The sequence below is a fragment of the Delphinus delphis genome, chromosome 15, assembly GCF_949987515.2.
Source record: "Delphinus delphis chromosome 15, mDelDel1.2, whole genome shotgun sequence".
NCBI lineage: Eukaryota > Metazoa > Chordata > Mammalia > Artiodactyla > Delphinidae > Delphinus > Delphinus delphis.
In genome coordinates this window covers 60,755,101-60,782,909 of record NC_082697.1, presented here as the reverse complement: position 1 = coordinate 60,782,909, position 27,809 = coordinate 60,755,101, and the positions used below count along the sequence as shown (strand labels likewise).

The 27,809-nt window shown below is 38.3% G+C and overlaps 1 protein-coding gene across 6 annotated transcripts in view; it reads right to left on the bottom strand.

The window, feature by feature from the left end:
* The window catches only part of MRTFB (myocardin related transcription factor B), a 201,152-nt gene that overhangs the window by 75,086 nt on the left and 98,257 nt on the right, over nucleotides 1-27,809 (bottom strand). The window contains exon 1 of one of the 6 annotated variants that reach the window (XM_060031770.1): nucleotides 737-14,890. The exons of the other annotated variants lie outside the window; for them this stretch is intronic. Within the exon in view, the coding sequence (XP_059887753.1) occupies nucleotides 737-857 (121 nt within the window). The 5' untranslated portion in view covers nucleotides 858-14,890. Of the gene's footprint in view, nucleotides 1-736; nucleotides 14,891-27,809 lie in introns of those variants that run through there. 6 annotated transcript variants of the gene reach the window in all.

Below are 27,809 nucleotides of genomic sequence, written 5' to 3'. Positions count from 1 at the left end.
CACACTGGGCACTGGTCTTGCCACACTTCAGTGTACCAGGACACAGGACAGCAGTGCCCAGAACTTTGGACATTTTTCTTAAATCAGCCAGGGAGGTACCTGCGTGGTGGCCACTAACAATCACTGACAGCATTCTTAAGCTTACTCTTTGCTTTGTTAAAAAACGACAAAACTACGCAATGTGCCTAAAAAACAAAACAAAATGATGGTGCAATGTGCATTATAACCAATTAAACCAATCATTTAAGGATACAATTAAGAAAGAGCTAGCTACCTTCCTGCTTGTAAACAATAAAAACCATAAACATGTTAATTGGAAAAAGAAATCATTTCCCTGGAACTACGTGTTCCTCAATGTAAAAGAAGCAGGGTTCTGCATAACACTGAAAAGGAAATGGCCTCTCCTAAAGTGAGGTGGGGGGAAGCAAAAAAATTAGAGGACATGAGAAAATCGACAGAACAAACCTGGCAGGATTTCACCGAAATGAGGACTGGCTTCGTAAGTCCCCTTACTCTATCAGTTACTGCCACCTCCCTGGAGTCCTATCAGTGAATGAATCTTCAGAAAGGGCTACCAAGAACAGCATTAAGCTTTCATTTCAAAGAACTTAGAGCGTGTAAGGTACGTGAGTGGAGAGAGAGCAGACACACGGCATGGGAAGCAGACACACACGCTCAGCCTGGTTGATGAGAGTATGAATTTGGCAGTTCTGCCCCTGTCCACAGACAGACTGACCTTCCTTGAGACTTTTCTGGTTGCTCCCTTCAAGGCATTCCTTTTCTTTTAGTGGCTCGAAATCGCCAGCAGCTAAAATCTCCGGGAAGCCCTGTTGCTGCTTCTTGGAGCTATCGATCATGGTGAGAGGCTTCTGGAGACAGGCAGCATCAAGCAAGAGAAAAACTCAGTCTGCCAAACAGCAGAGGCCAGCGCTCGGAATCCTCTGGTCCCGGGGTCCTGGGTGGCTCCTCACAATACCCCGATCACTGGGCAATTATGTCTTCAAGCAGCTGAAGGAGCCGTTACCCTTTAGTTGCCAGCTGGACCTGCGAATCGACTCCTGCTGCTGGAAGCCCGAAACTCTCTCCCACGTTGGGAGGCAGAGGCACGGAAGCACGATGATGCTGAAATCCCACCCCTTTTCCCAGCCAGCCCAGCTTCCCCCGCACTGGGGACTTCAATCTGCAGTTTGATGGTCCGCGTCATCTGACAAACACTGACTCAAGCAGTTAAAAATAAATCCTCTAGTTGTTAAAAGACAAGACTTTGCTGATACCTAAGAAGACAAATTGCTGCCTGTGGTCTCTCTCGGCTCTCTATAAACACAGCCACAGGCTGTGGAAATACTTTCTATCAGCCAGCCAAGCACATCCATTACTCATTAAGTTCTCCAGCTAAACAAACGGCGGTCTAAAGCACCCGAAGGAAGAGGGTCTTATCTTAGCAGAGGCACCACACTGAATAAACATGTTACTAGCATATCTGGATAAAAACAGAAGCATGTCACCACCACACTGCTTTCGTGGTGTGCTTTTTGCCGTTGCCGGCTCTCCCAGCCACAGCCGGCTCTCTCTGTCACAGGGAATGACCGTAACTGCAGCTCTCTGCCTTCGCCAATGCAGACCCGGGCGGCAGTTTTCCTTTGTGCCACTAGTCGGCCGAGAGAGTTAACATCGCCATGATTGTGCTAAGGAAGAAAATCTCCTCCCCTGTATTAAAGGCAGACACTGAGAGCTTCTAGTTCATAACAGGTTCCACCAGCAAGCAGCCAAGTTTAATTTCACGTGAGCTATCAACGGGCACCGTTTCCCCAGGTCACCTGGCTGCCCACTAGGCACAGGGACGCTGCCTGAAGGAAATGTGCAGGTAAGGCAACTCCAGGCAAAGTGGAAATGCCTGCTTTCCTACACACCAAACATCTATCTGTCTACCGCTGTAGCCAAAAGAATCTGATTTTCATGGTTTGAAGTATGCTCCTTTGCAAAGAGGTCCCATAAAACCCATTAGAGGTTGTAAGCACAGGAGACTGAATCCTCCCTCCATGACAGATCTGCTTTTGCTTTGTTCACTTTTTAAATAATCAACATCTAACAGAGTGCCTGGAATATTAGGGAGTTCTCAACAAATACTTGTTGCATGACTAAGTGAATGAATGAAAGCAGAAGATAATACTCAGAGCTCTTCTTTTGATAATTACTCAGAGTTCTAAAGAAGTCCTAGGTCAGTGACCAAGAGTCACTAATTTTTAGATGAACAGCTATGTGTTCTTTAAAGGAAGCACATTTTCTCTTTAAAAGAAAATACACGCATGCACTTTGAATGTGCATGTGACATGATCCTTTTGTGGGATAAAGAAAGGCTTACATTTTTACAGCCAGAAAAACCAATATTCTCTTCAACATATAACAGAGATGGGGACTGGATGAAGATTCTTTCCTTTGTCCCTGCTTCCAAGGCTGGTGTGCACTACATCTGTGCTGTTCTAGAAAGATAGTTATCTATCCTTCTCCAGCATCTCTCAAGAATGGGATTACACAACACACGACATGCTTCTTGTCAACTGAAATTCCTTCTGAGGCGATTTAAGTCCATCGTTGGTAGTCTAAACCCCTGCAGGAACAAACTGCGACAACCTTAACACACTTCTCAAAAAACGCCCTCAAATGCTCTGCTACTACTTCTGATCCTAAGGCCTCCATTCTTCTAAATTAACTGTTCCTACACCTTTAAAGGAGTAAGAAAAAACCCCATCATTTTCCGTGGACATTCTTTGGGTCGGTGTGCCGAAAGTTTTACCAAGTTTATCTCATTTAACCCCTAATAGCCCTTTGTGATCACTATGATTATTTGTACATTCTAGACATTCTACAGACCAAGACCAAAGTTACAGAGCTTGTAAGCAGCAGATCTGGAATTCAAACAACATCTTAGTTCTCCAAAGCTCACATCTTTTTTCTATGGCATTGCAAGGCCTGCTGTCTTCTAAAACATGCTCCATTTCCACGCTTTAGTTTGATCTTGGGACAGGTTTAAGAGCAGAGACCATGACTTTCATTGCCTTCATGTAATTCTACTCCTGGTGAGGGAGAAGGAAGGCAACATAATCATACTAGAGTGCTTTTATGAAAGCAATTTAACTTTTCCTGAAATAATAACAATAGCAGCCAACTTTGTTTAGTGCTCTAAACAAAGTTGTAGTGCACAACACCGTCTAAGTGCTCTTCATATATTATCTCATTTATTCTGTTGACAGACCTGTGAGTTCAGTGTTGTTATCCTAATTTACAGATGAGAAAACTGAGGCACAGGAAAATCAAATATTCTGTCAGAGATCACATATCTCGTAAGTGGTGGCCAGGATTCCAAACAGGCAGCTTGGTTCCAGAGCCTACATTTTTAATTGCTTTGCAAAAAGAACAACAAAAACAATAAACCCCAACATTCTCCTTTTCAGGATGTTGTTTATAAAATTGTACCCAATTTTTTGGCCACAAGTTTAGAAACCTAAGTAAATCCAGAGCTACACCATCCATTTAAAAATTCTTTATTGGCCATGTGTATGTGTGTTTAGTATGTTAAAAAGTAATACAATTCTCTTTTAAGGATCCTCTGTAGTCTTATTATTTTTGTTTCTAATAAATATAAAAGATCTCAATAAGGAAACATTTTCTGGCTGTAGATTTGTATGAAAAGTCTTGCCTTTGTAGGTTTGAAAGGGAATAATAATTTCTCTAGTGGTGAATATGCCTAAAAGAACAATTTATTTTGCTATTTTAAAAATTCTGAAATAATTTCAAATTGAAAAAGCCTTTTTCCCCCGAACCATCTGCGAGAAGGCTCTGACACAATACCTCTTTACCCTAAGTGCTCTGGTTTATAATTCCTACAAACAAGGCTATTCTCCCACATAACCGCAATATGACCATCAATACCATGAAATTAACACTGATATATCATTGCCACCTAATCCACAGACTCCATTCAAGTTCTACCAGTTGTCCCGACAGCATCCTTTATAGCAGAAGGACCCAAACCAGAATCACATATGGCACTGAGTTTTCAAGTCTCTTTAGTTTTCTTCCATCTTGAACAGTTAGTTCCTCAGTCTTTCTTGATATTTCTTTCCTTGACTTTTGAAGATTACAGACTGGTTACTCGGTAGAATTACTCTCAGTTTGAGTTCGTTTGATGTGTCTTCGTGATTACATACCAGTCGTGGCAGGAATATCTTTGGCAGGAATACCACAGAAGCAATGTAGTGTGTTCTTTGCATCCCATCAGGTAGTGCACAAATTCAATTTGTCTCATAGCTGATGATGTTTAATTTATTAAAATGGTATTGGCCAGGTTTCTTCACTACAAAGTTAATTTTTCTCTTTGCAATTAATTATTTCATGGGGCTGAGCTATTTATTACTAGAATGACTCCAAATGATGATTTTGAAAATTCTATCCTTCCTTCTACATTTATTAGTGGCACACCCTACTGTGAGAAAAAATTCTCTTTATTCAGTTTATGTTATCTGTTGATATCAGCATGGACTCACGACTCCTACTTCTTTCAATGGGTTATAACATGTTCCTATCATTATTTATTTTGATGCTCAAAAATAATTCAAATAATTCCAGGTTTGGCCAGTGGGAATCCCTTTGAGCCGGCTTCAGCGTCTTACTGTTCTGAGCACTTTGAGCACTTGCTTACTTTTCGGCATGAGATGTTCCAGGCTCGCCTTTTACTTTTCCTGCTCTGTTGAGAAACCAAGCTAGGTGTGCTCAATGCTACTTGGGTGTCACTGTTCCCAGGCCTCTTCTGTAGTCAGAGGTAGGAAATATGTGTGAGTTTATGTCTCTGTGTGTGTAAACACAAACATATTTACGTCTCTATTAACAGATGTAAATACAGACCTGTATTTAAGTATGTACATCTGTATTTATGTATATTGAAAACCATGAGTTCACCCCAATGCCTCCAATTCCAGTCCAACCCCACAGGGTCATTCTCAGTTTCTTTCTTTTCTATATTTGTAAACTCCTCCTCCTATAGTGAGAATCTTGTCCCATGGTCTCTGCCACCCCACTCATGGATACCCCGTCCACCCCATTACTGTCACTGCTGTGGCCAAACCCAAGGCAGATGTCTGCTCACCCACTGGCTCTGAAGCGTGGCACTGGACTGCTGCCCCCACTCCCACGGGGCAGCTGCCTTGCTCAGCCCCACATAATGTCTCTTGGATTGAATTAGGGCTGGAGGGAGGAAGGAGACCTGCCTTCTCTCCTGGTAGGAGAAGCCCAGAGTTATCATGTGAACTGCTTTCCAGTAGGTCTGCCCTTGTTCCTTATGTGCTACATCATCTTCAGTGGCACTTGGCTCTATTGTCACGAGTGGCGTTTAACGTCAGATGATAGGTGATTAAATTCACTTTGCCTCTGATAAATATGCTTCCACAGTGTTTGTGTCTACACTCAAAAGAGCTGTTTTAGTATGAAAGAGAGTACCATAAATCAAGTCAATTTTCCCACTACCCCAAGCATAGATATTTAATAAGCGTGAGAAAAACTGTATGGCTTGGAGACTAGGACAATCCAAGAAAGGCCTCAGGGAATCAGAACAGAAACAAACATGGCTCAAGGGAACTACACAAAAACCTGGCAGAGTCAGTATACGTCTACAAAACTGCTGACAAGAAAGACTACCATTGTGAGGGTGCTGTGCTTCAGTAAGGAAAAACCTGAGGATGTTACCAACTGGGCAATGTTCCGCCAACGTAAAAATATTCAAAAATAATGAATAAAATAAAAGTAATAAATAAAATAATTAGTCACAGAATGCAAAGAGACTGCTAAATACTAAGTACTGTCTGTACTTCTCCTGCAGCATTCTGGACCTTGGGATCGAGGAAGATGCCCTTTTCTTTTTGCCTTCCACCTCTGGGTGCTTTGGAACGGGTCCTCAGGTGAACATTCACTGAAGATGCCGGCACTTTGGGGCTTCCTTCACACAGTCTGAGCACAGTACTACAACATTTATGGAGTCATAGTCAGTCAGATTGGACGCATTTAGGGAGAAAAATTTCAGTCCAGGTTACACCTACATTTTTTTCCTAAGGGTGTCATATTTTCAGTAAAATACATATTTGATCCTTAATTTTCTCCTTTTTAACATTACAAATGCCACTATAAAATATATCTTTAGACAATTACTAAATGGTATGGTAAATTCCAGTAATTTCATAATTATTAAGCCCAGTTTGATAATATTGATAATTTAAAATATTTTTTGTAAACAAGGACAAGTACAGAGTGCTATCTGTGAAATCAGACAGCATATCTTAAAAGTCCTTCATTTTTACCACTGTTTAAATACATGGATATTGAATAGTACTGCAGATATGAAGAGATTATGGAAACGACTGTTTCATGAGGAGGGATACATTTTTCTAACACTTCTAAGATAAGATTTTGAAAGAATATCAGTGATTTGAGCAACTAAGTATTGTAGCATAACCGAACACTACAACAGGGCCAAACAGTCTGAGAGTTGCGTTTGTGATCTGTGCTTATCATAATCTTTCATCCTAGAATGCAGAGGCACTGCCCTCCTGGGTTTGCCTTATCCTCTCTGAAGATGTGAACGGCAGACCTGGCAAGGTTTTTCAGGACTGAATTTGGACCATTAACACTTGGCTGATTAACCTCTGCTTACACTGAGGGGAGAGAGCTTCCTCTGGGGCGGGGCAAGCAGTGGGTGAGGCAGAGGACATGTTTCCTAGCTCTTCCTCAGGCGGGTCCTCACGTGACAACGGCACCACTCAATCGCAGCATTCTGATGGCATCTCAGTTACTGGTGTCCTTTGTCTTCTCCCCCCAACCCCAGATCTTTAGTACGGATAATCAAGAGACGAGAGGATACACTTTATCAGCTTTGAGAAAGTCATCCAAATCCTTTCTCTACTTCTAAGCCTGAGAGTTACTTATAAATGTATAAACACAGACAACTGGCTGGAAGATTTACAACCAAGAGCCTTCCTTAGATTATATTTCTTCAAAGCAGATTTCCTTGAATTCTGAGTTATGGACTATAAGGGAGAATGAAATGACTACAGCTTTGAGGGTTTAGCATAGATGGGAGGAGTGACACGTTAAGAGGATGGAGTCCTAGCGAAGACTGGAAGCACATCATCCAGTTACGACCAGTCTGATGCTGAGGTCAGCGCCTGTAACAAGGAGACTGACTACCATAGTGTTTCTCGACCTTTTTTACATCACAGCTCCTGACCCTTTTTAATATAATTTTTTAAAACATTTTCCATGAAATTTTAGCATCACAGATTTACTGTATTTATGTACTCTACGTGTATCTGTACATTATACATTAAAAAGATTTCTTTGCCTATACCCCAAGGGCCAATTTTCATTCCTGTTGAGAATGCTTAATTTACAAGAGGGAAAGCCAGTATTTCCTATTTTGTTGAGGAAAAAAATAATAAGATAATAAGAAAGAACTGTATGTAGGAAACCCTCAATGAGAAAAGAACAAATGTTCACCGTCTGTGATCATGGTTTTTAGATCACGAGTAAATTTAGCAGGATCTTGAGGATCTTCCTGACCCTCAGCAGCTCTGAGGGAAACACGTATCGATATTTGTTTTGTTAAAAGAGAAAGTGCAGCTCAGCTACGAAATGATGCGTTTTCAAGTCGCTCTGCTGGTGGACACATATCCTTAATCCTGGTTTTCTCACTCCAACATTCTTTTCACCAAAAGCAAAAGCCTGTGGGTTTTTTTTTCCTGTTTACTAAATTGTCATGTGATTTTCAGAGGCATGTATTTAAGAAAAATTGGTAATTTAATTTCAGCGGGATGTAAGATCACAGATGGATTTTATGAAGGTTAGAGCCAGGATGGTTTTGCGGAAGGAATACAACTTCAGGGTTAAACATAATTCGGCTGTGAGAGCTATGAGGTCTTGGAAAAGTGGCAACATCTTTGTGTCATGGCTGCCTCATCTACAGCAGTGCATTAACGATAACAACAGCAGTAGCTGTTTTCTGTGATTACAAAAATCAGGAAAAAATGCATATAAAATTCCTAGGACAGGCAAAACTGGCACTCCCCAAACGGTGGAGTCTGTCGGGGCTCATTTCTGGAATGATCGCCTTTGTCTGTCTCCCCCATGGCTGCTTGTCTGCTAGGCTTGCGGTTTCTCCGGCAAGACATATACACACAGACATAAGTGCAGACCACCACACTAACCACCACACCACACGCATTCTGTTTTCCAACCCCACCCTCTGAGGCTGCAGCAGGGTGCAGATAAAGTTCATCATTTTTTGGTTTGGCACTTAACACCTTCTGGTGTCTTTCTACTACTTGAGATTTCATGTATTAGATTAAATCTGAAATTTTTATACTCGCAGAGAACCCTGCTGATACTTTTTCACTTAACTGGAATAATGAAATAGAAAAACCGCCCCAGGTGACTAATCACAGCCAAGTAGTCAGCCATGGGCTCTGAGAACTGGGTAGAACAAACCCGAGGACATACTTTCAGGAATCCAAGGATGGCTTCTTGGATGAGTTCTTTGTGGAAAATTTAAAAATTTCGTGTTTTCATTTTGTTAACCTTGAAAAAAGAATCAAGTGTTGCCATATAAGAATGCAAAGTAAAGAGAGCTGGACCTTGTGGTGATGACATATTCAGGCCTAGAGAAGGCAAAGTGATAGCAGCCTGCAGCGGTCTTAACAGAGAAGCAGGTGGGAGAAGCGAGGCACCGTGGCAGGGGGCAGCACAGGCTTGAGCCTAGGTGACAGCAGTGAGCACCACGGTCAGGCATCTAGCAGTCACATTTATGCAGAAATGCAGGAGTCACAGGAAATTAACACCGATTTGAATTTCATTAGCTTTGTAGATTTCTGTAAATAACATACAAAAGTGTTCTTGTTTTGTAGTTGTGCAAGTGCTACTAAGCACAAGGAGTTTATACTTCTTTTACAGTTGTACCTAATTCCGCAACATTACACTAATAAACATTAAGTCATCTCCTAACTGTTCTTAAAGGGTCAGTACATTTCTTAAGTTTGTGAACCACTGCTTTACCGTATAACTCAAACGGGGAGAGGGGACCCATTTACTCTGATGCTCACCTTCCACAACATTTTCCTGAGGTGAGAATTAAGCATTTGCCTTCGTTTATCTAATCCGACTGGGGATCCTATTTTGCCATCTTGGGAGTCATGACAAAAGGTGGAGATAACACCAAGCATGGCTTGAGAAATTAAGGAGGCAAGAGGACTATGCAATTTCAATATAAAATCATGTCATGCCCTCACCCCTGCTCCAAAATGTTTCCTTTATCTCTTATTGACTCTACTTTGAATTACCGGAGCCACTGTTCCAAAGCATCTCCATTTTCCTCAAGGCAACGCTACATAACCACCCTTTTACCTTTCTCAGCAAGTAACTTGGGATCCTAAGATTTATGAATATTGAGGTCTTCAGACATAAACTCCACTCCACCTTCCAACTCCCATCCCACCTACTGTCTTTGAGGAAAAAGCAATCTTTCTTCTTGCAAAGGGGAATCCAGACAGGACTGTAGTTCCCTCCCACCTACTTACAAAATTGTGATCAATGAATGAACCTTCTCCGCGAGGATCCTTTGTGCCCACTGAGATTGCGCTGGCATCAACCGTCAACCCTAAACACCCACCACTGCACACAGAAACACACGTGCCCTACTTTGCATTCAGGAGCTTCTTGCTTTCTAAACGGCAATTCCTAAATGAGTTTTCCTTCTGCAGTTAAAATACCCTTGATGTTAAGATTATATGCTCTACTCAGGATGAAATCATCTCTAATTTTGTAAGTTAGGCTTTGCTGGAAAAACAAAGATGTTTGTTTGTTTGTTTGTTTTAAAGGGAAGCAATGGGCTTAGCCTAGACCTCAGGTAGGTCCATAAAACCAAAGCTGTCTCACTCGTCCTCACAGTCTCAGTGCCTGGGACACCGCCTGCACAAGTAATGGTGCCTGGGTAAATAACAGAATGTCACTCAACCGACCCACATTCATCCAGGCCTCTCCTACCAGTGTAATTCCGCCCACATTTCGTATCTTGGCATTCAAAGCCACTGATGCTTTGTCTCCCACCTTCCTGAGGAGCATTATTAACCCCCGACATGTTGCCTATGCTTCAGCTAAATCAAGCTTCTTTTACCTCCTGATACACTCTGAGTTTTCCTTATCTCTGCTCAAGTTTTTTCTTCTGCCTGAAATTCTCTATTTCTGCCCATGGAAACTGTACCCAAGCAAGAACTAGCTCCAGCATCAATCTCTTTCAGAAGCTTTTCAGGATGTCTCTCAACACCCCCGAAGAGTCAGATCTGAACACTCATGATACCTGTCATGGGAGGACTCAGCCTTCTGTGAATAATAATGAAGATGATGACGACGCTGGTACTAACGTTTATATGTCACTTACTGTGTACTGAAGTGCTTTATTTATACATGATGCTAAGCACTTCACATACACCCACTCAGTTCACTATTCTCAATAACTCTATCTACTACTCTTTCCTTTTTATACTGGGGTACTGAGCGGTTAAGTAACTTTCCAGCTACACAGCTTTTAAGGAGTAGAAGATGGATTTGTAACCTAGGCAGTATGGATACAGACTACTAGCTTTTCTCAGTGGGTTCTGTGAGAGAATTAGGCCCTAATATCCAAAGGTATCCACTGTATAAAATGAATTAACTTCTCTCCTATGTGTCTAGAATGGTACTAGCTATGTCATCCTCGGGATAATTAAGAAAACAGTCACTCTAATCACATGTATAGGGATTAATTTTCTCACAGAACCCTGGTTGAAAAAGAAGTTGTTTGAGCAATTTTTTTTTCAATTAGAAAAGTAAAAAATATTACATAGGTCTTAATCCTTGACAATCAAGTGTATTTACAAACAGCAAGTATCTTCACGTAAACAGTTCTGGTTGGAAGACCCAGAGGGCACTCCTCTGGGGGAGGGGACGCTTTTCACTGCTTCACTATGCTTTCTTTCAATGTGTCTGGATGCTCTTCATATTCCTGATATCCCTTCCCCATCTTAGTAAACCTTACCATCTTCAAAAGCTGCAACTGCATCTCATTCATCTTTTTGTCTCCCATGAGAGCCATCTCAGTGTTTAAATCAGGTTCACATGGTCATGTTTTTCTTTAATTAAGTAAATTCTTACATTCAGTAGTCCAGGCTAGTTGATAAGCATCTTCCTCACAGGAAACTAACAACTAAAGCTACCTGTTGTATTTTTTTGGTTGTATCTGACAGGCATTTAAAAATCAAGATTACTGAGGCATAAAGACAATGAGATACACCCATTTAAGGTGTATAATTTGGTGAGTTTTGATGGAGGTACACACCTGTGAAACCATGGTCCCATGTGAGGTACAGAACATTTTCATCATTCCCAAAAGTTTCTTCTTGCCCCTTTGCAGTACATACTTCTGCTACACCCAGCTTCAGGTAATCACTGATCTACTCTCTATCATTATGGAGTAGTTTGCCTTTTCCAGAATTGCAAGTAAATGAAATCATACAGTATGTAGCCTTTTGTGTTTGAGTTCTTTCACTAAGCATAACGATTCTGAGAGTCATCCATGTTGTTGCATACATCAGTAGTTAGCTCCTTTCTATTACTGAGCAATAATTCATTGTATGGAGAGACCATATTTTGATTATCCATTCACCTGTTGATGGACATTTGGGTACTTTTCAGTTCTGAGCTACTATGAATAATTCTGTCATGAACATTTTTGTATAAATCTTTGTGTATATAATTATACTCCTTTCTTTTGAATAAAGGCTTGGTCATATAGTAGGTATATGCTTAGCTTTTGAAACTATGGTTTCTTCAATAGAACTTTATTGGTAGCTTTATCTGTAATAGCCAGAAACTGCAAATGACCATCCATACATAGGTAAATGAATAAATAAATTTTGGTGTATCCATACAACAGAATACTAATCATCAAAAAAGAATAACAAACAAAGATATGGATAAATCTCAAAATAATTAGGCGGAAGGAATGAAGCCAGACAAGAAAAAGAGCACATGATTCCCTTTATAAAAAATTCTAGAAAATGCGAACTATATAGTGACAGAAAGCAAATCAGTGGTTGCTTGGAGACTGTGGTGGAAAGAAGAACGGTTACAACGGGGCATGAGGAAATTTTTAAGGGTGATGAAAATGTTCTTGATTATGGTGATATCAAAACTCCTCAAGCTGAATACTTTAAATATGTGCAATATATTGTATGTCGATTATACTTCAATAAATTTGTTTTTTTAAAGACAATGGCACTTGTGGAAACAGACAAATTCCTTGATGTGATAGGATAACTTTGAAACCGTCTCTACTGTTTACAAACTTTAATGCAGTAGAAGATTATTTTCCTGGGTGTCTGAACTCTGAAAACAACTGAGCAGCAGAATTGCTCTAAAGAATCTTAAGACAAAAAAACAACAACCTATTAAAGTAAAATAAAATAATTCCCATATATAATAACTGCGTTATTTCTCATGTGCATGCTAGTGGTGTGACCTGGAGCGTTGTGACTGACAGGCCTGCATGATTTGGGTGGACTGATGTGTGTTACAGATGAGGATGGTGAAGGGGTAGTGATCCTGAACACAGAAAACATAAAATTCAAGTGAAAAACATTTTACAGGACAAAGGACATCTTTTAATGCTAAAAGCCGGATTCAACAATGAGGCTATAACAGCTGTGACTATGTACAAAACAACATAATTACTGTTATAAAACAAAAAAGACAGGAGATGCAATGTGACATAGACAAAAACACACAAATAACAGGAGACTTTAATCTCCCAAGCTCAGTACAAGACAGATGAAGTAGACAAAAAATAAGCAAGGATATACAAGGCCAAAACAGCATAAGCAGTAAGGAGATCTTATTGCTATACAGTGAACTTCACACCCTGATGACAGAGAAGACACCTTCTCAAAAAACACGGACTATTCAAAAAACAATCATATACTAGGTCACAAAGAAAACTCCAGTGAATTCCATAAAACAAAAAATATTATAAACAACACTCTGATATCAATGCAATAATGCTAAAAATTATTAATAAAATAAAAAACTAAAAAGTTTTGTCTACCTGGAAATTAATAACATCTTCTATTAACTCACAGAAAAGAGGAAAAATACAAACTGAAATGAAAGAATTTTTTTAAAAAAGATAGTTTTGGGGGGTATAATCAGAATCTGTGGCAAATATTTAAAGCAGTGAGCAGAGAAAATTTCAAATCCATAAACCATTATATCAGTACAAATGAAAGAATGAAAATAAACTATGTGCCTCAGAGAAAAAAGATTAAAAAAAACAAAGAATAGAGTCCTAGAGACGCTTGGGATATCATAAGGTTATGCGCAGCTGGCGTTCCAGGAGGGCAGAGAGAATGAGGCAGAAAACATAACTGCAAATATAATGCCTGAAAACTCCCCAAATTTGATGAAATACATAAAGTACAGATTCAAGAAACCTGGCAAACTTTCAAGGAGGATAAATTCAAGCACATACAGAAATCAACAGGCTTCAGATACACAAGCAAGCCGTTACAGAGCATAATAGTAGAGAAAACTCCATTAATAACAGCAAAAAGACAAAAACTCAGGAGTAAACTTAACAAGAAATGCACAAAACTCCTGAAAAACACAAAAGTAGGCTTGCACACATAGATAATCCTTGTTCATGAATAGGATAAAATACCACATTATTAAAATGTTGGTTGTCTCTAAGTTAATTTACACATTTAATGCAATTTCAATAAAAATAGCAACAGGCTTTTTAATTGAGCTAGACAAGGTGATTCTTAAGTTCATATGGAAAAAATAAAAACACCCAAGGCAAACCAGGAAAACACAGGAAAAAAAAAAGTGTCACATAGGGGAGGAAGAAAGAGTCTGATTAGATAAAAATAAACTTGAAGTAGATCAGGGATGAAAATGTTAAAATAAAAAAAAATCAAACCATGAGTACTGTTTAAGTAAATACTGATGGGATCCTTGGACATAGGGGAAGGTTTTCTATGACCCCGTATCCAAATGCAATAAAAAGAAAAGACTGATAAATTCTGGCCACGTTAAAAACAGAACAAAAACACTGAAGAGGAAGGGCTAATCTCCTTAATACATAAATAACTCTGTAAAAATAAAAGAGTTTAAAAACCCAACAGAGAAATGAACAGATAATTCACACTCTTCTCCAAAAAAAGATTCTGAAATGGCCCTTATGCATATGAAAAGATGTTCGACCTTACTCATAATTAGAGAAGTGCAATTAAAGTTATATCAGAACATCAGATGGCAAAAAAGTATGACAACACATTCTGTAGGTGTGGCTGTGGGGGAAATGTTTATTTCTCACACATTGCTGATTGGGGTGCAAACTGGTACATCCCCTCGAAAGAGGAACTTAGCAATATCTAACAAAACTACAAATGCGTTTACCTTTTGACTCAGCAATTCCACATGTAGGAAGTTACCTGAAGGATACACCTCCAACATTATAAAATGATATATGCCAAAAGTTATTTACTATAGCAATTTGCTTGTTACTGCAAAATACTGGAAACAACTTAAATGCCCACACACAGGAGAATGGTTGAATAAACTATGGTACATCCACACCACAGAATACTACACAGCTGTAAAAAGGACTAAGGAAGATCTCCATGAACTGATACCAGGAGACCTGCAGAATATGTTAAGTGGAAAAAAAAAAGCAAACTACAAAACAGTATCAATGTTACTTCTTGCATAAGGGAGAAGGGAGAACAATAAAATGTATAGTTATAGCTGCTTCAGGAGGAAAAAAATGAAAGGAAGGGTAAACTAGAAACTAATGAGATTAATCCCCTTCCTTGGGTGGGGAAACAGGGAGGAAGAATTAGGGGATGGAAATGGGATGGGAGGGAGATGTAGGCAGCAACACTTTTCTGAGAACATCATTTTTGGTACAGTTTTTTTTTTTTTGCAGTACGCGGGCCTCTCTCACTGTTGTGGCCTCTCCCGTTGCAGAGCACAGGCTCCGGACGCACAGGCTCAGCGGCCATGGCCCACGGGCCTAGCCGCTCCGCAGCATGTGGGATCTTCCTGGACCGGGGCATGAACCTGTGTCCCCTGCAGCGGCAGGCACCACCAGGGAAGCCCCATTTTTGGTACAGTTTTGACTTTCAGAACCTTGTGAATATATCACACACTCAAAATATAAATTAATGAATCTACAAGGATGAAGGAATATCCAAATTGGGCCAGCACTAGCCCTGGGCCCAGGACAGCCCACAAGCAGATGACACCACCTCCAGGATGCCTAGGCCCTGCAGCCAGCCACCCTGTGACCCAAACCTGCCCACCAGCACCAGAACTCCTCGGGCTGTGCATCCAGCCATGCCAGGACCCAGCCCCACTCATCATTGCCTGGCAGCCTCCATACAAGGCAGGGCCAAGCAAGCAACTGGGTCGGGGCCAATCACCCCTACCATCATGCCCATAGTTGTTCGACCCGGCACAACAGAAGGGCCCATGCAGCCCACTTAGAGGGCATCCCTAGAGCATACGGCCACAAAGGACGTCTCTTACATAAGGACACTTTTCCAAGATCAGAAAATGTAACCAATCTACCAAATACACAGAAATAAATACAGAATTAGGCAAAAAGAGGCAACAGAGGAATGTGCTGCAAATGAAGGAACAAGACAAAACTCCAGAAGAACTAAGCAAGATGGAGACAAACAACCTATCTGATAAGGAGTTCAGGGTAACGTTCATAAAGATGTTCAAAGAACTTGAGAGAAGAATGGATGAACACAATGAGAAGTTTAACGAAGAGTCAGAAAATATAAAGAACCAAACGGAGCTGAAGAACACAATAACTGAAATAAAAAATACACTAGAAGGAATCAACAGATTAGATGACACAGAGGAACAGATCAACAAGCTAGACGGCAGAGTAGTAGAAATCATGCAAACTGAACAGAGAAGAGGAAAAAAAAATGAAAACAGTTTAAGAGAACTCTGGGACATAGCAAATGTGCTAACATTCACATTATAGGAGTCCCAGAAAGAAAAAATAGGGAGAAAGGGAAAGAGAATGTACTTGAAGACATAACAGCTGAAAAGTTCCCTAACCTGGGAAAAGAAACAAGACATCCAGGTCCAGGAAACACAGACAATCCCAAATAAGATCAACCTAAAGAAGTCAATTCAAAGACACATTGCAATTAAAGTGGCAAAAATTAAATATGAAGAGAGAATATTAAAAGCAGAAAGGGAAAAGCCACATACAAGAGAGCTCCCAGAAGGCTAACAGCTGACTTCTCAGCAGAAACTCTATAGGCAAGGAGGGAGCAGCATGATATATTTAAACTGATGAAAGGGAAAAACCTACAACCAGGAATACTCCACCTGGCATGGCTATCATTCAGATTTGAAGGAGAGATCAAAAGTTTTACAGACAAGCAAAGCAAAGCCATGAAACTGGCTTTGCAGGAAAGGGACTTCTCTAAGCAGAAAAGGCCACAACTAGAAATATGAAAACTACAAAAGGAAAAATCTCATTGGTAAAGACAAATATAAAGGTAGAAGATTAGCCACTTAATAAAGATAGCTGGAAGGTTAAAAGACAAAAGTAGTAAAATTACCTATATCCTCAGTAAGTAGTTAAGAGACATACAAAACAAAAAGATGTAAAATATGAGGTCAAAAACATTAAATGTGGGTGGTGATGCGGGGAATAAAAATGCAGGGTCGTTAAAATGAGTTTGAACTTTAAAGAACAGCAGCTTAAAATAACTGTGTGTGTGTGTGTGTATACATACATATAAAACTCACTGGTAACCACAAACAAAAATCTAAAACAGGTACACATACCAAAGAGAAAAGAATCTGAACATAACACTAAATAGTCATCAAATCACAAGGGAAGAGAACAAAATAAGAAAGGAACACAAAAGAACTACAAAAAAGAATACAAACCCCAAACAATTTTAAAAAATGGTGGGCTTCCCTGGTGGCGTAGTGGTTGGGAGTCCACCTGCCAATGCAGGGGACACGGGTTCGTGCCCTGGTCCGGGAAGACCCCACATGCCACGGAGCAGCTGGGCCCGTGAGCCATGGCTGCTGAGCCTGCGCGTCCGGAGCCTGTGTTCCGCAACGGGAGAGGCCACAACAGTGAGAGGCCCGCGTACCGCAAAAAAAAAAAAAAAAAGGCAAAAAGTACATACATCAATAATTACTTTAAATGTAAACGGGTTAAATGTTCCCATCAAAAGACACAGAAGGGCTGAATGGATACAAAAACAAGACGCATATATATATATATATATATATATATATATATATATATGCTGCTTACAAGAGACTTCAGATCTAAAGACACACACAGGTTAATAGTGAGGGGATGGGAAATGGTATTCCATGTAAATGAAAATGAAGAGATAGTTGGGGTAGCCATACTTATATCAGAAAAAACAGACTTTAAAACAAAGACTGTAACAGGAGACAAAAAAGGACATTACATAATGATCAAGGGATCAATCCAAGAAGAATATATAACAATTGTAAAAATATATGCACCCAAAATAGGAGCACCTAAATATATAAGACAAATCTTAACAGACATAAAGGGAGAAAGTGACAGTAACGCAATTAATAGTAGGGGACTTTAACATCCCACTTACATCAATGAACAGATCGTAAAGAGAATATCAATAAGGAAACACTAGCCTAAGAAACACATTAGACCAAATACACTTAATAGATATAGATACAGAACATTCCATCCAAAAGTGGCAGAATACACATTCTTTTCATGTGCACATGGAACATTTTCCAGGTTAGCTCATATGTTAAGCCACAAAACAAGCCTTGGTAAATTTAAGAAAACTGAAATCATATTAAGCGTCTTTTCCGACCACAAACACATGAGACTAGAAATCAACTACAAGAAAAAACTGCAAAAAACCACTAACATATGCAGACTAAAAAATATGCTACTAAACAATCAATGGATCACTGAAGAAATCAAAGAGGAAATTTTAAAATAGCTGAAGACAAATGAAAATGAAAACATAACAATCCAAAATCTATGGGATAAGCAAAAGCAGTTCTAAGAGGGAAGCTTATAGCAATATAAACCTACCTCAGGAAACAAGAAACATCTCAAATACACATCCTAACCTTACACCTAAAGGAACTAGAAAAAGAACAAACAAAACCCAAAGTTAGCAGAAGAAAAGAAATCATAAAGATCAGAGCAGAAATAAATGAAAAAGACAAAAAAAAAAAAAAAAGGAAAAGATCAATGAAACTAAGAGCTGGTTCTTTGAAAACATAAACAAAATTGATAAACCTTTATTCAGTCTCATAAAGAAAAAAAGAGAGATGGCCCAAATCAATAAAATCAGAAATGAAAAAGGAAAAATTATAACCAACACCACAGATATACAAAGGATCATAAGAGACTACTGTGAGCAATTACATGCCAATAAAATGTACATCTTAGAAGGAAGGTATGTACAAATTCCTAGAAATATACCATCTCCCAAGACTGAAGAAAAAGGAAATATGAATAGGCCGATTACCAGAAATGAAAATAAGTCAGTAATAATAAAAACTCCCAACAAATAGAAGTCCAGGACAGATGGCTTCACAGGTGAATTCCACCGAACATTTAAAGAAGAGTTAACACCTACTGTTCTCAAACTATTCAAAAAAAAAATGCAGAGGAAGGATTGCTTCTGAACTCTGTACCAGTTTGTACCAGATTGCTTCTATACCAGGCCAGAATCACCTCAATACCAAAACTAGATGAAGCTAACACACACACACACACAAAATTACAGGCCAATATCACTGACGAACACAAGTGCAAAAATCCTCAACAAAATATAAGCAAACTGAACTTAACAATACATTAAAAGGATCACACAACATGATCAAGTGGGATTTATTCCAGGGATGCAAGGATAGTTCAATGTTCACAAATCAATGTGATACACCACATTAAAAAATTGAAGAATAAAAATCATATGATCATCTCACCAGATGCAGAAAAAGCTTCTGACAAAATTCAACATCCATTCAGGATAAAAGCTCTCAACAAAGTGGGTATAGAGGGAACATACATCATCATCATAAAGGCCATATTTGACAAGTCCACAGCTAATCTCATATTCAAGGGTAAAATGCTGAAAGCATTTCCTCTAAGATCAGGAATCAGACAAGGATGCCCACTCTCACTGCTTTTATGGAACACAGTATTCAAAGTCCTAGCCACAGCAATCAGATAAGAAAAAGAAATAAAAGGAATCCAAATTGGAAAGGAAGAAGTAAAACCATCACTGTTTGCAGATGACATGACATTATATACAGAAAATCCTAGAAATGCCATCAAAAAACTACTAGGGCTCATCAATGAATTTGATAAAGTTGCAGGATACCAAATTCATACAAGGAAATTGGCCACGTTTCTATATACTAACAACAAGCTATCAGAAAGAGAAATTAAGAAAACCATCCCATTTACAATTATATCAAAAAGAATAAAACACCTAGGAATAAATCTAACTAAGGAGGTAAAAGATCTGTACTCAGAAAATTACAAAGAAATTGAAATAGAAAGAAATCAAAGGTGACACAAATGGATGGAAAGATATACCATGCTCATGAATTAGAAAAAATAATACAGTTAAAATGACCATACTACCCAAGGCAATCTATAGATTCCATGCAATCCCTATCAAAATACCAATGGCATTTTTCACAGAACTAGGACAAATAATTCTAAAATTTGTATGGAAATGCAAAAGACACTGAATAGCCAAAGCAATCTTAAGAAAGAACAAAACTGGAGGTATCACGCTCCCTATTTCAAACTGTACTACAAAGTTACAGTCACCAAAACATTATGGTACTGGCACAAAAACAAACACACAGATCAACGAAACAGAATAGAGAGCCCAGAAATGAACTCACATTTATATGGTCAATTAAGCTACCACAAAGGAGGCAAGAACGTAGAATGGGGAAAAGACAGCCTCTTCAATAAATGATGGGGAAACTGGACAGGTACATGCAAAAGAATCAAACTGGACCACTTTCTTACACCATATACAAAAATTAACTCAAAATGGACAAAAGACTTAAATGTTAAGACCCAAAACCATAAAACTAGAAGAAAACATAGGCAGTCTGCTCTTTGACATGGGTCTTAGCAATATTTTTGGACCTGTCTCCTCAGGCAAGGGCAACAAGAGCAAAAGTAAACAAGTAGGATTACATCAAACTAAAAAGCTTTTACACAACAAAGGGAACTTTCAACAAAATGAAAAGGCAGCCTATGGAATGGGAGAAGATACTTGCAAATGATATCTCTAATAAGGGGTTAATATCCAAAATATACAAATAATTCATACAATCCAACGTCAAAACAAACAACCCAAGTAAAACATGAGCAGAGGATCTGAGTAGACATTTTGCCAAAGAACATATATAGTGGCCAATAGACACATGGAAAGATACTCAACACGACTGATCATGAGGGAAATGCAAATCAAAACCGCAATGAGATATCACCTCTCATCTGTCCAGAATGGCTATTATCAAAAAGACAACAAATAACAAGTGTTGTTTAGGATGTGGAGAAAAGGGAACTCTAGTACTGTACACTGTTGGTGGGAATGTAAACTGGTGCAACCACTGCAGAAAAACAGTATGGCAGTTCCTCAAAAAATTAAAAATAGGACTACCATATGATCCAGCAATCCCACTCCTATGTATTTACCCAAAGAAAATGAAAGCACTAATTCAAAAAGATATATATATCCCTAAGTTCATTACAGCATTATCTACAATAATAAATATATGGAAGCAACTTAAGTGCCCATCAATAGATGACTGTATAAACAAGGTATGGCACACACACACAACACACACAGGAATATTATTCAGCCGTAAGAAAGTATGAAATATTGCCATTTGTGACAACATTGATAGATCTACAGGATATTATGCTAAGTGAAATAAGTCAGAGAAAGACAAATACTATATGATTTCATTATATGTGGAATCTAAAAATCAAAACAAATGAACAAACCACAACAAAACAGAAACACGGTCACAGATACAGAGAACAAACAGGTGGTTGCCAGAGGCGTAAGTGGGGGATGAGGGAAATAGGTAAGGGAGATTAAGAGGTACAAACTTCCCATTACAAAATAAATGAGTCACGGGTATGAAATGTAGAGTGTAGGGAATGGAATCAATAATTATGTAATATCTTTGTAAGGTGACAGATGGTTGTTAGACTTATTGTGGTGATCATGTTGAATTGTATAGAAATACTGAATCACTATATTGTGCACCAGGAACTAACATAGTGTTGTAGGTCAATTGTACTTTGAAAACAAACTCACAGAAAAAGAGATCAGATTTGTGGTTACCAGAGGTGGGAGTGGGGGGACGGGGAATTGGGTGAAAGCCGTGAAAAGGTACAAACTTCGACTTAAAAGATACATAAGTACTAAGGATGTAATGCACAACATGATACATATAATTAACACTGCTCTATGTTATATAGGACAGTTGTGGACTTCCCTGGTGGCGCAGTGGTTAAGAATCTGCCTGCCAATGCAGGGGACACGGCTTTGTGCCCTGGTCCAGGAAGATCCCACATGCCGCAGAGCAACTAAGCCTGTGCACCACACCTACTGAGCCTGCACTCTAGAGCCCTCAAGCCACAACTACTGAGCCCGCGCACCACAACTACTGAAGCCCACACGCCTATAGCCCATACTCTTCAACAAGAGAAGCCACCGCAATGAGAAGTCCATGCACCGCAGCGAAGAGTAGCCCCCGCTTGCCACAACTAGAGAAAGCCCATGCGCAGCAAACGTGCAGCAATGAACACCCAATGCAACCATAAATATATAAATTAATTTTTAAAAAAAAGTTGTTAAGAGAGTAAATCCTAAGAGTTCTCATCAAGAGGAAATAATTTTTTTTCTATTTCTTTTATTTTGTATCTATATGAGATGACAGATATTCACTAAACTTACTGTGGTCATCACTTCATGATGTATATAAGTCAAATCATTATGCTGAACACCTTAAACTTACACTGTGAATTTATTTTTCACAGTGGTATGGGTTAGTAATTCTGAAACTACTTTATGTGGATTCAAGAATTAAACACATAATATATTGTGGATGGTGGGACGAGGGGTTCTTCACTGTCAGAGAAGAGCATTAAAAACATGGAAAGGGGGAAGGGTAGAATGAACCCTGTGATGCTGTGTTGAAACTGGAGATATCAGTAAGGATGCCTGATTTTTAATATACACAGTGACACAGACAGACAGGAATAGATATAGATGTATGTGTGTAAATGTGAATACACACATGTATTTCCTATTTCTGCCTACTGAGAGGATCTAGAAGCAATGAACAAACAGAACAAACAGTAGCAATGAATACAGCTCGCTCCCAGATCTTGGTTTATAAATACTGCACTAAAATGAACTGAACTTCCCAGGAGAAAGGGCTGATTCCAGGGCTAGGGCAAAGTACAAGCTGAGCCTGGAACATCTTTCTGTGCCAGGAACATCTTTCTGTGCCAGAAAGCAAATAATTTCTCAAAGAATGAAGGGAACCTGTCAAAAGGTCACAGATACAGCAGAAACTAACACACCACTGTAAAGCAATTATACTCCAATAAAGATGTTAAAAAAAAAAGGACGTAGAAGCCAGCTTGAAGGAATTCCCACTGGCTAAATCTAAGACAATCTGAGCAATAAAATAAATAATAGTAAGAGAACTGCTCTTAATACATACTATTATTTACTAATAATTAGAATAAAATAAGATTCCATGATTCCACAATGATATAAATTAACAGATAAAAGTGGCAAAAAAGAAAGCTTGTCTTTAAAGTAGAACGTTGTCTAATAAAATGTAAGGAATGATGAAATTACAAAATCACCACTTAGCAATTACCAGCATAATAATTGTTTTAGGCAACAATTACCAAGGATACTAAAACTATTTAGTATAGGTGAGAGTTGGATGAGGTGAGAGTTTACATAATGTAAAAATATTTCCTTATAACATACTTATTAATTACAAAATTACAAAGGGAAAGCTGAGAAAACACAGCATCACTTCTGTGGTCTTCCTGCCAAAGGGGAACGACCTGATCTAATCACAAGAAGCCAAGAGATGAACCCAAATTTAATGTCATTCCACAAAATAATTGACCTATACTCTTCAAAAACATTATAAAAGACAAAAAACAAAAAAGTATAAGATTACAGAAAAGATTCTATTTTAAAGGAGACTGAGAGACCAATTAAATGCAACATGGGATCCTGGACTGGATTGTGAAATGGGGAAAACATATTTTATTTCTTTTGCTACAAAGGATACTATTGGCATGATTTGAATAAGGTCTGGGATTGGTTAATAATGCTGTATCAACGTTAATTTCTGATTTAAATAACTGTACTGTGGTTAAATAAGAGAATATCTCTATTTTTAGGAAACACGCACTTAAGTGTTTACAGGTAAAAAAGCAACATGTCTGGGCTTCCCTGGTGGCGCAGTGGTTGAGAGTCCGCCTGCCGATGCAGGGACACGGGTTCGCGCCCCGGTCCGGGAAGATCCCACATGCTGCGGAGTGGCTAGGCCCGTGAGCCATGGCCGCTGAGCCTGCGCTCCGCAGTCGGAGAGGCTACAACAGTGAGAGGCCTGCGTACCGGAAAAAAAAAAAAAAAAGGCAACATGTCTGCAACTTACTCTCAAATGTTCAGGGAAAAAGCATTATGTATAGATATGGAAAGAGCATGATGAAGCAAATTTAATTAAGACATTAACATCTGAGGAATCTGGATGGAGGATATACAGGAATTCTTTGTATTATATTTTGTAACTTTCCTTAAGTCAGAAGTTACTTCAAAATAAAGTTTTAAAAAACTCATCCCACTGTACATATTAGAGCTGTGCATTTCAGTGTATGCAAAACATAACTTCAACTTTAAAAAATTTTAATGACAAACATTTTTCAAATAGATAAGAATGCTGTGAATACTGTCAAACACTGCCAATAAAAGTATAAATTGGTATGTTTCTAGGAAGCTCCAGGAAATATGTTAAAGAACCCAGAAAGAGGTCTAAACTCGTTGACCCTGTAATTCAATATCTATGACTTTATTATAAAAAAATATTCTGGAATATATATAGAAATAAAATGACTTATGTGCAATGCTATTCATCTTAGCATTAACCACAGCAGCAAAGTCCAGGACATGATCTTAAATGTTAAATAAAGGGTGATTAAATTATAGCAAATATATAATGATATACTGTATAGCCACTGAAATAATGGCTTCAAAATAAAAAGTAATTATTGGATGTTTACAGGGAGCTGAAGAAGTAAAAAATGATTTCATTTTCAGAGGAATATTTTAACAACATGGAAAAATGTGCACTATGAGGGTGAGGGGAGAACAGGAGGCCATAAAAATGGACGCTCATTATGGTCCCCATTTTGTTATTCTAAAAATTATATGAATGAAAAAAAGGATTAGGACAAAATACTCTGAGTGGTAGGACTTACAGTTTACTTACATGCTCTGCTTTTTATCCTTCAAATTTTAAAAATGGTCTAAAATGATTATGCACTATATTTATGATGAAAAAACTAAACCTTAACAAGATATTTCTTATATTAAAATATCTTGAATTGGTACTCCAAACTGTTTCCTCATAGTAACAGCCTGTATGTAATTCACTTCAACAAATCTTAAGGTATTGTAATTCTAGATAAGCAAATATAGACTTCTATAAAAAGAAGCGAGACAACTATTGAGAAAATACTTATTACAATTTTAAAGCGTTTCTATAGATTTAAAATTGAAAAGAAATGAGTATTTTATTTCATCAGACCTCTCAGCAAAGCATTATATTCTGACTCTTTGCAAAATAGGTATTTCCTTACCTCATATGATTCTGATATTGTTCTAGGAAATGACTCATATATTACACACTATCGTCATTCTCTATGATTTTTGGCAAATAAGTTATGCCTGACATTTCTTTTAAAACATTAAGAATGAGGCCACTTGAAAAGAATTAACAAGATTAAATAAAGAAAAAGTTTCTACATTATCGAAGATTGCACCCAGTTTGAGCATCTGAGGGAGAGTCAGGTGACACACTACCAACCCCAAAGCCACAATTCAGTAAAGCAGTCTAGTAATGCTCACTAGAGAAAAACATTTTAATGAAGAGTCTATAAAAACAACAAGCACTCCAGAATTCTGAGCTACAAAATTAATTTACAACAAGAGGACTTTTACCATCTCACAAACTGAAATTTCGTTTACCATGTAAACATATTTTGATGAACCACTCAAATAGAGCAGATGACATTCTAGGCATAATATAAATGAGACTAAATTTCATTGTAACTCCTTTATTCCTATAAAATAGAAACGATTAAATAATAGTAATTATTAGAGACATTTATTGGGAACTCACTGTATATTAGACACTATGCTAGGGGGCTTCCCTGGTGGTACAGTGGATAAGAATCCACCTGCCAATGCAGGGGACACAGGTTCGAGCCCCGGTCCGGGAAGATCCCACATGCCACGGAGCAACTAAGCCCGTGTGCCACAACTACTGAGCCTGCACTCTAGAGCCCGCGAGCCACAACTACTGAAGCCCACGCGCCTAGAGCCCGTGCTCCGTAACAAGAGAAGCCACCGCAATGAGAAACCCGTGCACCGCAACAAAGAGTAGCCCCCGCTCACCGCAACTAGAGAAAGTCGGGCACGCAGCAACAAAGACCCAATGCAGCCAAAAATAAATAAGTAAATAATAAAAATTTTTTAAAAATTAAAAAAAAAGACTATGCTAAGAACTTTGTTTTATTTCATTTTATTTCCTCAACAACCCTAACAGATAAGGATGTTTATTTTACTTTCATCCCAATTTACAGATGACAAAACCATAACAGTGGTAAGGTAACTGGCTGGGATTCTTAACCTCAGAGCTGTCTGCGCCCAAATTCCCTGGTCTTAGCCAGGATACATCTGAAGACTTTACATCAGCTAATAAGGCATACCTTAACAAATGGAATTAAAATGTATTTTAACAATTTCAGAAGTGGTAGTGTATTATCGTATACAAAGATTTTAACCTATGGCAAAAAAAAGGAAAAGCAAAAACAATTTAAGTGTCCAAGAGTGAGGATCTGGTTAACTGAACTACTATGTGATGCACTTACTTGAGTGGATATGAAATGACTAAACTGACGCTTATAAAACAAAATATTAAAAATTACCAAAAACAGTATGTGAAACTGAAAACGAACAAACCCGGGAAACAAATTTATATAAATGACATTTTAAAACCAAAATAGCCTACACAGTAAAGATTAAGGAGATACTAAAAAATTTAAGTGTTATCTGAGTAGTGGGAATATGTATTAACTTTTTTGTTTCTCCACTTCTTTCTCACAAATTTACCGTAAGTATATACCACTGCCATTTTGAGAAAAAATAATCAAACTATTTTCAGAAGAGCTAAGTAACTCAGCAGCGCACATGCACGTGTGCGCGCGCACACACGCGCGCGCGCACGCGCACACACACACACACACGCGGGCAAACCAAAGAAAATGCAAAACCAAGAATGAGAAGTGCAAACAATGACTGACAATGAAAACACTTAAAAACTGATATCAGCTTTTTAGTTATGTATGATCACAATGGTTTCTTTTCCAGTATTATGTTTGTTGTGGTTTAAATTTTCCCCCTATATACTATTTTTGGAAACATGAATTTTTTTTTTAACCTTAGAGAACACTACTTACATGCTAACCTAAGAAGAGTTAGGAAGTTTCAAAGAGAAGGGTAAGAACTTCTAACAAGGAAAAGATAAACAGGAAAGAAAACAGGAAATAGCAGGGCAAAGCATTGTCAAGGAGAATCATTTTCTTGGTCACAGTGTTAGATACTATTTATACACAGAATACAAATATAACTAAAAAATTTAAGAGAAAAATGAGAAGTGGGATACTAGATGTATTATGAACATTTTATATATACGTATACGTAAATTTATTTAATAAGGAAAGACAAGAAACCTTGGGAAATACCATGACAAAGTACATCTCTACTGTTTTTATTAAAGTACATACAATTGTCAAATGAACCAAGAAAACAAAGAATGGGAAACCAGAATATTCTAGAAATAATCATAAAATAACAGGGCAAATTCTTGAACATGGAGAGCTGTAAAGCACTAAATTGTGTATAATTAAATACATACAGCTCAGAGTGATATTAATGTTCCCAGCAATCAACAATTCTTTTCAAAATGAGGCTCATTACCACTTCAGAACACTCATAATACCATATAACTTCATGAGCATCACACAACCTGAATATATTCTAGGGCCCAAGCAGGGACTTTTCATTTCCAGAGTGTGGTGCTAGTTCTGTGAGCCAGACGGGGAAAAAAAGCAGATTTCCTAAAGCATGTGCTAGCTCACTGACAGGAATTTTCAGTCACAAATGGCAATATATATACTTAAGCAATGAAACAAACAGTATACTGTTCAGCAATAACACAGAAGCTCTCTTTTTAACAGATAAGGAATATTTTCAAAAATATATGACGAAAATTAAACCAACTTTCTTGGGTTTCTTTGTATCTGGTTGATCTGTTTC